Source organism: Glycine max, chromosome 13 (assembly GCF_000004515.6).
Source record: "Glycine max cultivar Williams 82 chromosome 13, Glycine_max_v4.0, whole genome shotgun sequence".
NCBI lineage: Eukaryota > Viridiplantae > Streptophyta > Magnoliopsida > Fabales > Fabaceae > Glycine > Glycine max.
Genome location: NC_038249.2, coordinates 5,156,623 through 5,169,916, shown reverse-complemented (window position 1 = coordinate 5,169,916; position 13,294 = coordinate 5,156,623). Strand labels below are relative to the sequence as shown.

General features: G+C 35.7%; 1 protein-coding gene across 5 annotated transcripts in view; it reads right to left on the bottom strand.

The window, feature by feature from the left end:
- The window catches only part of LOC100799939 (protein FAM91A1), a 72,983-nt gene extending 67,810 nt beyond the window's left edge, over positions 1-5,173 (bottom strand). For 3 of the 5 annotated variants that reach the window (XR_417535.4, XM_006593826.4, XM_014766398.3), the window contains exons 1-2: positions 4,937-5,164; positions 4,659-4,824 (exon numbers count right to left, since the gene is read on the bottom strand). Coding sequence is in view for 3 of the 5 variants with exons in the window: in XM_006593826.4 (XP_006593889.1) it covers positions 4,659-4,786 (128 nt within the window). In the remaining 2 variants the exon portion in view is untranslated. Of the gene's footprint in view, positions 1-4,658; positions 4,840-4,936 lie in introns of those variants that run through there. The other 2 variants (XM_003541223.5, XM_041008611.1) reach the window with 2 other exon arrangements.
- Positions 5,174-13,294: the final 8,121 nt, after the last annotated feature.

The following is a 13,294-nucleotide window of genomic DNA, read 5'->3' as shown; positions in this document are numbered from 1 at the left end:
TTAACGTACATTTTTAACCCCCCAAAGATGATGTTGTCCAACTTCCTTTCCAGGGAATGTACATCCTCTACTCCTTTAAATCTTACAAAGTCATATCGTCTTCCATTTCTGTTTCTTCTTTTCGATATGAAGACCTCCCTCAAGTCACCCAATTTTTTGAAAAGATACCACAAATCTGTCTCTGCGGCGTTTTCGGGGAATCGGGTGAAGTAGTATGAGACTACATCCACATGGTCTCGCCAGTTACCTCGCGTATAGCTATATTGATGTCCGTTCCTATTTCCGGTGGAGCTCTGACGGGGACCCTCTCTCACTCTCTCTCTCTTAGTTGCTTTCCTCTCTCTTCTGGTCCTAACTCTCTCCCACCCACTGTTTCTCTCTCCTCTCTCATCCATTCTCTCTCATTAATGATAAAGGTAAATGACTCAAGACAATCAAGAATCAAAGAATCTGGCCTCTACTTATGTAGCCATATTTTGGTTCCTAATCAAACTGTAGCAGTTTCACTAAGGAACCATGTGTATGGTATTCTACTTATGTACATAGTACCTCTGGTACTTGTATCTATTCAGATATATATATAATTATTTTTGCTGATCAAAAAAAAAAAGGGGTGGGGGGGTTATTTGCTGAAAGAAAAGATCAAGACACTCAAAAGGAAATTGCAGCAATGGAACAAAGAGCAGTTTGGAGACACTTTTAAGAAGGTACAGCAAATTGAATCTGCCCTAAATAAGCTAGAAGTGGGTGGCAATGATAGACAATTGTCCTCTCAAGAATTGTCGCTTCGCAAAAAGCTACAAGAGGATCTTTGGGCTGCTGCCCAATCACATGAATCTTTGTTGAGACAAAAGGCAAGAACAAGATGGATAAGGGAGGGGGACTGTAATTCAAAGTATTTTCACATGCTCATGAACTCTAACTGCAGGAGAAGTACAATCAAAGGCGTACTTATTGACGAGTCATGGACCGAAGAACCAAATAGAGTGAAGGAGAGGAAGTATGTAAGTTCTTCAAGACCAGATTCAGCGAACCTGAGTTTGGTAGACCTGAACTCAATGGGACCAGATTTAGAAGCATTAGCCAGCAGCAAAACGATATGTCGGTGGCTCGTTTCAGGGAGGAGGAAATAAAGGCAGCCGTGTGGGATTGCGGTAGCGAGAAAAGCCCAGGACCTGACGGTTTCAATTTCAAGTTCATAAAGCAGTTTTGGGAGACACTTAAACCTGATTTCATTAGGTTCCTTGATGAATTTCATGTCAACGGTATCTTCCCAAAGGGTTGCAACGCCTCTTTTATTGCTCTAATACCCAAAGTGAAAGACCCACAATCTCTTAATGAATACAGACCTATTTCATTAATAGGGTGTGTTTATAAGACTGTGGCCAAGATCTTAGCAAATAGATTGAAAGAGGTGCTGCCGAACATCATAGATGAGAGACAGACAGCTTTCATTAGGGAAAGGCATTTGCTTCATGGTGTAGTGATAGCTAACGAAGTGGTAGAGGAGGCAAAAAGGGAGAAAAAAACCTTGTCTGGTGTTCAAAGTAGATTATGAGAAAGCATATGACTCTGTTTCATGGGAGTTTCTAACAAACATGATGAGGAGATTGGGTTTTTGCAACAAATGGATACATTGGATCAGGGGTTGCCTCCATTCAGCATCGGTGTCTATTTTGGTCAATGGAAGTCCCACCAACCAATTTAATCCACAAAGGGGGCTCAGGCAAGGGGACCCCCTAGTGCCCTTGCTGTTCAACATTGTTGTAGAAGGTCTAACCGGGTTGATGAGGGAGGCTGTGGATAAAGAGAGATTCAGCAGTTTTTTAGTAGGGAAAAACAAAGAACCAGTCAGTATTCTGCAATACGCTGACGATATCATTTTCTTTGGGGAGGCCACAATGGAAAACGTGAAGGTTATAAAAATGATCCTCAGATGTTTTGAATTAGCATCAGGCCTCAAGATAAATTTTGCAAAGAGTCGATTCGGGGCAATTGGGAAACCTGAGCAATGGGGGAAGGAGGCTGCTGAGTTTTTAAACTGCAGTTTGTTGTCCACGCCTTTTTCTTATCTTGGAATCCCAATTGGGGCAAATCCAAGCCATAGCGAGTTGTGGGATCATATCATTAGTAAGTGTGAGACAAAACTAGCTAGATGGAAACAAAGATACATATCCTTTGGGGGGAGAGTCACACTTATAAATGCAGTTCTAATAGCACTTCCAATTTACTTCTTTTCATTTTTCAGGGTTCCAAACAAAATAATAGAGAAGTTGGTCAACATTCAACGCCGATTCCTGTGGGGTGGAGGAATGGAGCAAACGAAAATTGCGTGGGTCAATTGGGAAACAATTTGTCTCCCAAAAGCGAAAGGAGGATTAGGCATAAAAGATCTCCGAGCGTTCAACACAGCTTTGCTTGGCAAGTGGAGATGGGAAATGTTTCAGCACAAAGGAGAAATGTGGACCAGAATTCTGATTTCAAAGTATGGAGGATGGAGATCTCTAGATGATGAAAGAAACAGCACCTATCACTCTCACTGGTGGAAAGATCTGAAGAAGATTAATCAGCAGCAGGAGACATCTGTTCTAAAGAAACAGATAAAATGGAGGGTGGGAAGCGGAGATAAGATCAGATTTTGGGAGGACACATGGGCAGCCGAGGATAGACCACTGATGGAAAAATACCATAGCATGAATCAGATATCAAACCAACAGCAACAAATTATCAGCCGCATAGGGAGTCATACCGAAGTAGGGTGGGAATGGAAGTTCAGCTGGAGGAGAACCTTATTTGATAATGAAGTTTTCATGGCTGCAGATTTTCTGGAGGAATCAACACGGCTAACAATACAACAGAATGGAGAAGATTCATGGATATGGAAGGCTGATTCAAGTGGGAAGTATTCAACAACAACGGCATACGAGCTACTGCTGGAAGCAGCAAGGGGGGAAACTAAGGATGAGACTTTTGTGGAATTGTGGAAACTCAAGATTCCTCTCAAAGCAGCAGTGTTTGCATGGAGGCTCTTTAGAGACAGACTAGCAACGAAAGTGAATTTGAGAAGGAGACAGGTGGAGCTTAATGACACACTTTGCCCACTATGCAACACTAAGGAGGAAGACACAGCTCATTTATTCTTCAACTGCAGCCACACCCTCCCCTTATGGTGGGAATCACGGACATGGGTGAATACTGTGGGTGTTTTCCCAAAAAAATCCGAAAGATCACTTCTTACAACACAATAGAGGGATGGCTGATGGAACTAAAGATTCAAGATGGAAATGCTGGTGGGTGGCATTAACATTGACTATCTGGCAACACAGAAATGGGTTGGTTTTCCAAAACCAGTCCTTTAATGGATCTAAAGTCCTGGATGATGCAATCCTATTAATCTGGTCCTGGCTTAAAAACTCGGAGAGATTTTGGATTGCAGTTTAATTACTGGTCAACTCACTTGACAGATGCTTTTGGGTAATTTTGTAATGATGGCAGCTGTAGAGACCTGTATTTATAAATGCAGATCTCCCAAACCACTTGTATTGGGTTCAAATGGTTCCCTATATGTTAGGCTAACATCGGGAACCAGTTGTGCACCCAATCTTATTATGTAATTTGGTACCTCTGGTACTCTTCATTTATATATATAAAATCTTATTTTTGCTGAGCAAAAAAAAACTTTTAGAATGAATAATATTCTCTCATTTGTTTTCCTCTCAACAAAGATTATTTATTTCAAGATATATATTCAAGGCAATGAGCCTTGAAATAAGTGGAATGTAGCAAACTGTGATTATCTTAAAAAACAAAAATACAATTTCTAAAAGAGAATTTTCCAATCCAAGTTTATTGTTTCCAGAGGAATGAGGATAGATTTTTTTTTATCACTAAAGGCACAATAGCCTCTCAAAAAAAAATCCCCTCATTCCAATGAAAAATTATTTATTTTATTCTACTCTACAGTTATTTAAGAAATATGTTTTTTTTTAATCGGCAAAGATAAGTATTATATATAAAAAGAAGTACCAGAGGTACTCATAGTACAAAAGAGATCCATATAAATGGTTCCACAGTCAGACTTAAAATTCTGAGGGGGAACCAAACTATGGATACAAAAGCAAATGATTTAAGAAATATGTTGGCCAACTTGAAACTCAACTAGCAATCTTGGCCCAGTTCCAGTCACTTAGTCTGGGTTGAGATGACAATGTTAGAGATCCTTCACTAGATCTCTTACCCTCCTCAAACAACTAGGTTTTCACCTAAAAGGGCATACGAACACATACTTGGAGATTAAAGGGTCATGTATAGCATACTAACTCTAAAGCATGGTATACATATGAAAAGTTTATTGAGTGACCTGCTTAGTACCATTGATGCAACTTGTAATGTGTAATCCTACCTCCTAACACACATGGCATGTAGAGGATGAAAACAATCCAATAAAGAATGGTACAATTTGAATCATGTATTTTTATTTAAAAATCTTTCAGAAAAGTTTAGTTATAATTACTAGTAACAGAAAGTGAGCAATTTAGCTTCCATGACCAATATGCTTTCTAAGCCTTTAAACCGGTTTAAAGTACAATGACGAAATAGAGAAAAAGCGTACGATAGGGAATGGGTCAAGAATCAGACGAAAAGCCACTCTCTCTAACCTTCTGTGCCATTCTTCTTTAGAAGAAAGAGTAGCTTGAATCCGCTTCGGAAGGTTCTCCCATGTACACTCTTCCTTAATCGCTTTTTGCAACAACTGTTCCTCAACTGTCACCGGAGCACGCTGCATTTCTCACTCCCCAAACACCACAAAAGTCAACGGCGAAACTGCAAAATTGAAACCTATTATAGAAAATCGTACAAAACAAAACAAAGATCAAACAAGATCCGAAATGAATCGATTGCGTTCACTGCGAAAGCCAAAGAGAATGATCAGAACCTGAATCGTTGGATTCAAGCTAGGGTTTAGGAATTGGAGTTCTCACAGACACTGTTGAGTTCGGTTTTCTTCGAACGAGAGAGAATTCGTTTCGGTGGAAAGTAAGAATAGTCAGTCAGAGATCGTGGTTTCCGCTATGTTATGGTGGTCGGTGCTGCCCGTTTTCATCATTCATTACACATTCCGTTGGGGGTTTTAGCCGACACGTTTTGGACAAAACGTTCAGGTTTTGTGCCAAGTAACGCGGTTTTTTAATATTTAAGGCTAAATTCATTTTATGTCCCGTATGTTTTAAGGATTTTTTTATTTTTGTATAAGTTTTAAAAATCTATCTTATATTGTTTTTCAAAATTATCATTTTGGTCCTATTTTAATTTTATAAATAACGTTATTATTTTATTAATTTTTTATTTTTAAAATAATTAATTTAAAATAACAATAACTAAAATCTATCTCTATTTTTGAAAATTTATTAAATCAGTTTCTCATGATTTCTAACCGCCAAAAATTACATAAATTTAGAAATGCACATATCGTGGTGCAAGACCATCATCATCCAGCTTATCATTAGAACATGTCTCATGCTTTTATTTTATTATTTTGCTAAACATTTGACATGTATGCATCATCATGTGTGCATTTTTTTTTTTACATATCACATGTTTGCATGATGAGTGATTAAATATTATTCTAAGTTTAAAAATAAAAAAAAATTTAATAATTTCTTACTATAATTGTTTAAAATTTTTAATTTTTTTACAATAATTATTTTTTGTATCTAAGTATTTTAAAATTATTTCAGTTAAAATTGACTCTAATGATAAGAAAATTTACTTTATTATTTATTTATCGAATATTATACATGTAAATTATATTTGGAAGATGAATTAACTAAATATAATTATAAAATTTAAGTAAACTCAAGAATTAAAAATTAGTAAATTAATATACATTATCATTTATTAAATATAATTATAAAATTTAAGTAAACTCAAGAATTAAAGATTAGTAAATTAATATATATTATTATTTATGTTAACATTTTCTAATTATTAATTATTTACACATTATGAACTTATTTATATAGTCAAATAAAATTGTTAATTTTTTTACGTCATTGTTGTTAGTTATTGTTAGCTTAATTATCACTGGCACTTCACTCAACATCCTTATTTGTTAAAATCATCCACTAGTCAGAACCCTCTAAAGGTAGTCATTTTCGAGATCTTGAAAATAAGGTTTGTCTGCTTCTATGATCAATGACTGATCCCACAAACTAATGTAATGACTCGCCTCGTCACTACGATATCACAACTCTAAATCGGAAAATTTTCAATTTTTAATTGAAAACTCCATTAATTTGCTTGTGGACAAAGAAAATAAATTTTTCACGATATACATTCATCAAACAATGCACCATTACTTAAATGAATACATATATATATAGTATATAATAAATATATATATATATATATATATATATAGTAATTCAGTACACATCATTCACACAATAGAAAGTAAATTAGTTCATACATATAATTAAATCTGTTATTTACATCCTCAATTCAAAAAAAAAAAGAATTATGGAACCAGCTATAGAGGAGTTGATTAACAAAACACAACTCTTTCCCAAAATAATCTCAACGTCATCACGTCGGCTTGGCGGCTCCAAAAAAGAATCTTACTTCACATACTCTATTGCTGTCATTCTGCTCCCACGAACAAAGGTTCACGATCATCACAGGTACCAATCACACGATACAAAAATTGCGAGGGTGAGTTTATTATAAAAGAAATTAATACAAAAATCAAATAATCATAATTAGTAAGAAAACATTAACAAATACCATAAGCATACACAAACATCCATTAGTCCAACATACACTCAACAAGTAATCTATTGGGAAGATTCGAGGGGTACACATGTGGACCACGAGCCACCACATAAGGAGACCTGACACCACACTCTAACCAAAAACCTTAATGCTCAGGTTTATGGGTCTTCTCCTCACTTATATGGTGCTCAACCTTTCCACTTCTACCTGACGTGGGACTTCACCTCTCACTTGTAATCCAACACATCTCCCCCTCAAGTGTGAGTCTCTTCCACATCGTAGCCTCCCCCTCGAGCGGAAGTCTTTATCATCCATGAGTATAGTCATGGCCACTTGCGGTACTTGCCCTACCCGCTAGCCATTCTGGCCACCCCGCTCCACCTGCGGGGGCACGCTGTGCCGCTAGCCATTCTGGCCACCTGTGGTACTTGCATACTCGTCTGAGTCGGTCACCAATTTGAACCATCGGCTCTGATACCAATTGTTGGGGAGATTCGAGGGGTACACCAGTAGACTACGAGCCACCACATAAGGAGACCTGACACCACACTCTAACCCAAAACCTTAAGGCTCAGGTTTATGGGTCTTCTCCTCACTTATATGGTGCTCAACCTTTCCACTTCTACCCGATATGGGACTTCACCTCACACTTGTAACCCAACATAATCATCATCCATCCATAATTTCAATCAATCATGTTCAGTATGATGTATGCACCTAACCTCAACTCTCAAATGCAATGTGGTACCATTCATCAAGGAAATAGCCTAAGCGTGTCCACACGACACTCTCACTTAGGAAAATTAGGCAGTAAGTGTCGAGGTCACCTTGTCATGCACAGGCAACTCCCCCCCTACGGTGATCAGCCTGAGTCTCAAGGGAGTTCCAAATCGAGGGACATGCCCCAAGTACAAGTATTCCTCCTCATGAGAAATTACAATTACTTACTGACAAAGTTTATATTATTTCCATGCAATATGAAGTATGAAACATGGGCTCCATTAATGCATTGATCGTGGATAATTAAAGATTCTAAGTCATCCCCCTTTAGAGATGCCTAAAACTCTTTAACCACTCTATTTCTCCCCATCAGGGATATCCAACATAATCATTGCACCCCCATGTACATACACAACATACATCATCACAATGACATTTTCTACATCATCAACATCTCACCTCAATGTTATCATCAACATCAACATTGTCTCGTCTCATTGTCATTCTCAGCATCAACATCATCTCATATCAATTAATATCACCAATAACAATATCATCAGTAAATCATATTCCGCATATACATACATATACAATTCATGCCTGAGATTCACACTCCCTAGGTCTTTAGACAACACAAGTCTAATAAAAACAATAATGTCATTTATCAATAACAGACATATCGCATCCCATTGGTCAAAACATTATTTTTCTTGAAAACCAGCAGGCAACAGGGACAAGCATACATCCCTATAGTTAGGTTCCCTGACCCCAACTATAGTATCAAAAATGGTAAATTATAATAAACTCCCCTCACCTATCGTGAGCTCTATGTCAGTTTCTCTTTGCATCGCTCAGAGACCTCTCTCATTCACGTTCGTCAGTCCAAACGCAAGGTTCTATATCGCAAATTAAAGGAAATTTAGGATAGATTTCAGAAACAAGGTTAATGACAACATTCGGGGTTAATTACCCTTGTCAAAACATAAAGGGCTAAGGGGATGTTTCAAATTCTACTAAAAGGAGACGTCATTTTGAAATTCCGATCACGTTAATGTGACCGGGGTTCAGTGAAGATCACGAAAATAACATTAATTTTATAAAAAGATAACTTTTACAACGTCTCATTTTCAAGGATTTTTCAAAGGAAGTGTAAAAGCACTTTATTACAGTACCCAAAACACAAGAGACACTAAGATAAACTCAAACTAACTAAGAGAAAGGATTAAAAGTCAAGATTACCTCAGAGAAGCTATGAAAGAAAGGATTGAGGGATTTTTCTCCACCAAATCCTTGAGGTGGATTATGAGGATTCCACTCCGATTAAAATTTCCTCTTGGTGTGGTGGTTCAGTGGCAAGAAACAGTAGCTCGTGATGGCCACTAGTGGTCGTGGGTGGTGCAGAAGAAGCTGTTAGGGTTTGGGTGGGCATTTGAAGAGGAGGATAGTGGAAAAAAACATGTTTTTTCACATTGAAGAACGTATTTATAATTTGTAGATCTCGCTTAGCGAGCTCATCTCACTAAGCGGGAGTCCACTTTTGGAGCTAAGCGCGACAATTCTCCCTCATTGCAATTCCCTCTCGGGTTGGAATTTGTGTTGAGTACGACAATTTGCGTTGAGTGCAATTTCTCTTGCACTAAGCGCAACAATTCCCTCTCAAGTTAGAATTGCGCTTAGCGAGCTTCTTGCACTAAACGAGAGGTCAAACTTTGTTATTTTTAAAATCCCAACTATCAGACTTTGGGGACATGTGTTAGGAACCCAAAGTCAAAATTTGAAAACGATCCAACGATTACTAAATCCAAGATCGCGATTTTACTAAAATAGGTTTAGGTAAAATTTGAAATCTCATAATTTCAACTTAGGTCAATAAAACTCCATATAACTCAACATCAACATCAAGCAAATCACACATGACTAATTCACACCATATCTCAACTCATTCAAGTCAATCATATAATCAAATAACATGATAAATACAATTAAAGATCAATTTATAATTAGTGATATTTCTGGGTGTTACAACTAACACAAGACTTTTCAGCGTGTTTTTCCCATCCTCACATGCTTTCCGAGAAACTTCCCAGAAGGTCGCCCATCTCATAACTACTCCAAGCTAAGCACGCTTAACTATGAAGTTATTAAGTGATGAGTTAGTGAAAAATAGATGCATCTCGTTGGTATATGTAGTACCAAATAATTCATTTAAATCATCTTCAACCGTAAAGTCTCACACCTACACAAACTCTAAATCCCTCTCATTCTGGTGTGATTCGATCAAGATCTCAAAAAGGGCTACCTACGGAGGGTTCTGACCAACAAGAATATTGAGTAAAGTGTCATAGTGTCATATCTAGTGAGAAGTAAAAAATTAGAGATGTTATTACACTTCCTATCATCTCATTCAACACACCATCAAGCCAACCTAATTTCCTTCGTGAAACAACAACTGATAATTTTGATCGGGGCTCCTTAAGTGATTTGGGACTCGTGCCTCCTAAGGGCCAATGTCTTATCCTCCATCGATATCTAAGAATTGACAAATTTGAGCCAAAAAGGTAAAATATTGGCAACTAATTAATTGAGCTTCTCTAAATTCAATTGTTTTGGCCAATCATTCACAAAGTTATCAAATTTTTAAATTCGATTACCAACAATATGTTAAAACTCTCCATAAAGAAAAAATAAGGAGAAAACATGAAGTTACATATGAAGAAATGAATTGGTATAACAAATTTTATAAATTAGTAAATAACATAATTTACCCATAATTTTTCTCTATTTTCCTCTTCAAGATTATACCTAACTAGTTAGTGATAGAAAAATGAAGTAAAACAAAACAATGGTATTAAGGTATTGTTAAATAAAAGAAATAAAAAATAAACATAAAAGAAAAAATATGAAATTACCTATAATTTTTTACTATTTTCATCAATGACACGTCTACGCAAGAATGTGATAACAGGTAAAAAAAAAAAACTAAGCAATTGGGTGTTCAAGGGGAGATTGAAGAAAAACAATGAAAGGAAAAAAGAATATATGTTAGCCTTGATTATTCTAATTTATTTAAAATTATATAATATTATTATCTTAATTTAAAATAATCTTAATTACCATGATTAAAAATTATATATGTTTTGATCATAATTAATTTAATTATTTCAAATAAGAATATATATATATATATATATATATATATATATATATATATATATATATACTTATTATAATTACCTTAATTACTATATTTATATAGTTTTATAAATTAAAACAGACAAAAGAGATTCTCTGAAAACTTATGTGTTGATAATAATTAATTTAATTATTCAAAGTTTCAAATCAGAATATAAAAAATCACATAATTAACTTAATTACTATATATATATATATATATATATATATATATATAATAGATTAAAAAAATCTCCAAAAAGTTATGTGATGATATTAATAAATTTAATTATTCAGAATTTTGAAACAACACATATACACTAATCATAATTACCTTTTGCATAAAAAATTACAATTACCTTAATTACTATATTTATATAGTTTTTTGAATTAAAAATAGATAAAAGGTTTTCCGTTATCATCAAGGTGCAAAAGTATTTGGTTGGACCCTAAAGCTCAAACATTGGTAGCCAAAAGATCCATCCACCAACCTATCTATGTCAAAAAACGAGTATGAGTCTTTTGGACAATGCTTGTTTAGATTAATATAATCAACACACATCTTTCATTTTCCGTTATGCTTTTTGACAAGAACAACATTGGCTATCCAAGTTGTATATCTGATCTCTCGAATGAACTCTACCTTTTGCAATTCCTTTACCTACTTTTCAATCTCCTTTAATCGTTTGGGAGTCATTTCCTCCTTCTTTAGCACGCAGGCTTGAAAGATGGATTAACTGCCAACTTATGACAGAAAACGTTTGGGTTTATACCTGACGTATCTCTCGGCTTCCATGCAAATATGTCGACATTTCCTCTAAGAAAAGAGGATAAGATTTCTCTGGTTCCCTCATCCAGGTTCTCTCTAATGGATGTCACTTATCATAATTACCTTAATTACTATATTCATATTTATTTAAAAAAATTGATAAAAAAAATTCTCTAAAAATTTCTGGCTCAAATGTATAAGAATTCTCCCTAAGTTAGTTTTCGTTACTTTTATTAATATAAAAACAAGATGTACCAAAAGGAATAAACACTAAAACATAAAGGACAAGATAATTAATACTCTATTTTTAATATAGTTAATTAATTAAAAATTATTGCTAGTTTAATTTCTGAAGTATAATGATCCAAATAAGAAAAAGTTGGAGATGTTAAGCAATCAACAACTTTATTTCCCTGCCACTTAGTGAAGGTGTTGTAAAAATAATTTATGGCAAACCGAAAAAATTACTGGTTGAGTCGCGGACAATGTCGCCTTCTTTAAGACGTTTCGTGACACTGTAAAAAATTATGCAAGCAGACTATCAACCACGAAGTCCCCAAGATAAAATAGTCAAGATCACTGTATAAGATTCCCACTGCATTGAGGGAACCTTTCTAGAATTACACCCTCTTGTATGACTTGAAAAGTCACTTTAAAGCCACCTTAAAATATGACTTGAAAAGTCACTCTAATAGCCAACCGAAAATATGACTTGAAAAGTCACTCTAATAGCCAACCGAAAATTTAGTGCGACAGAAAGAAAGAGGGAGAAGTTTGTCGGAAATGCATCGACTGAGATTTGGGAGAGAGAAGGAAAAGTTTAGGAAATGCTTCTCAACTAGGACACGAAAAAATAAAGAAAGAGGATCTCTATATATAGGGAGTGAAACACTATTCAAGTGTTTACCCTGAGCGATGTGGGACTTGAAGTTTTTTTTTTCCTTTTTTTTTTCAAACTTTCACCCATTGTCTCCTTTGTTCTAATAATCCCCCACTTGAAATTTGAAAAGAAGATTTTCGAGGATTTCATAAAATTATGCATAAACAAAGGTGTCATACAACTTGAACCTTTGCATAGTGAGTAAGATTCAGATTTTACTAGACTGACTCGAAGTCTTGAACTCTATCTCCGACATCAAACCACACACAACCTTTTCATAGGTGTATTCTATAAAGCTCGTGTGTTAAAGGTCATGCACGTCTATCCCGGTATAGTGAACGCTCTAGAAATTTTTGCCCAAAATTTCATATGAAGCGGCCCCCACTTCCACATTCACATAGGTGAGTCTATCAAGAGTACTCCTGTAGCCTAGGTACTCCACTCAACATAGAGTATAGATCTCATTAAGAATTAAGAATTTTTCATAACTCATCCTCTTGTTACTTCAGGAATCATGCTGCTTTCACTTATAACAGCATGTTCATCTCATATCACTTCATAACTTGTTATTACCTATTGAACCTAGTTCTTGGAATCTCTAGTCATTTAGGTCGGGTTACCATCATGAATGATAATCACAATAAGGGCAATAGTCCCATTCTTTTAGAAGTGTTATGGACTTTCTCTCTAGCTAATCCTTTCGTCAAAGGATCTACTAAATTATCATCAGTGCATATGTGATCCACTCTAACAGCTCCTGTTGAGAGTAATTCTCTAATAGTGTTGTGCTTACGACGTATCTGTTGTTTCTTACCATTGTAATAACGGTTCTCAGTTTTTGCAATAGCCGCGGAACTATCGCAATGGATCAACACAACTGGTATCGGTCTTTCCCATAAAGGAATCTCTGCAATTAAGCTTCTCAACCAACTTGCTTCCTCACTAGCAGTTGCTAGTGCTATCATCTCAGATTCCATAGTGGA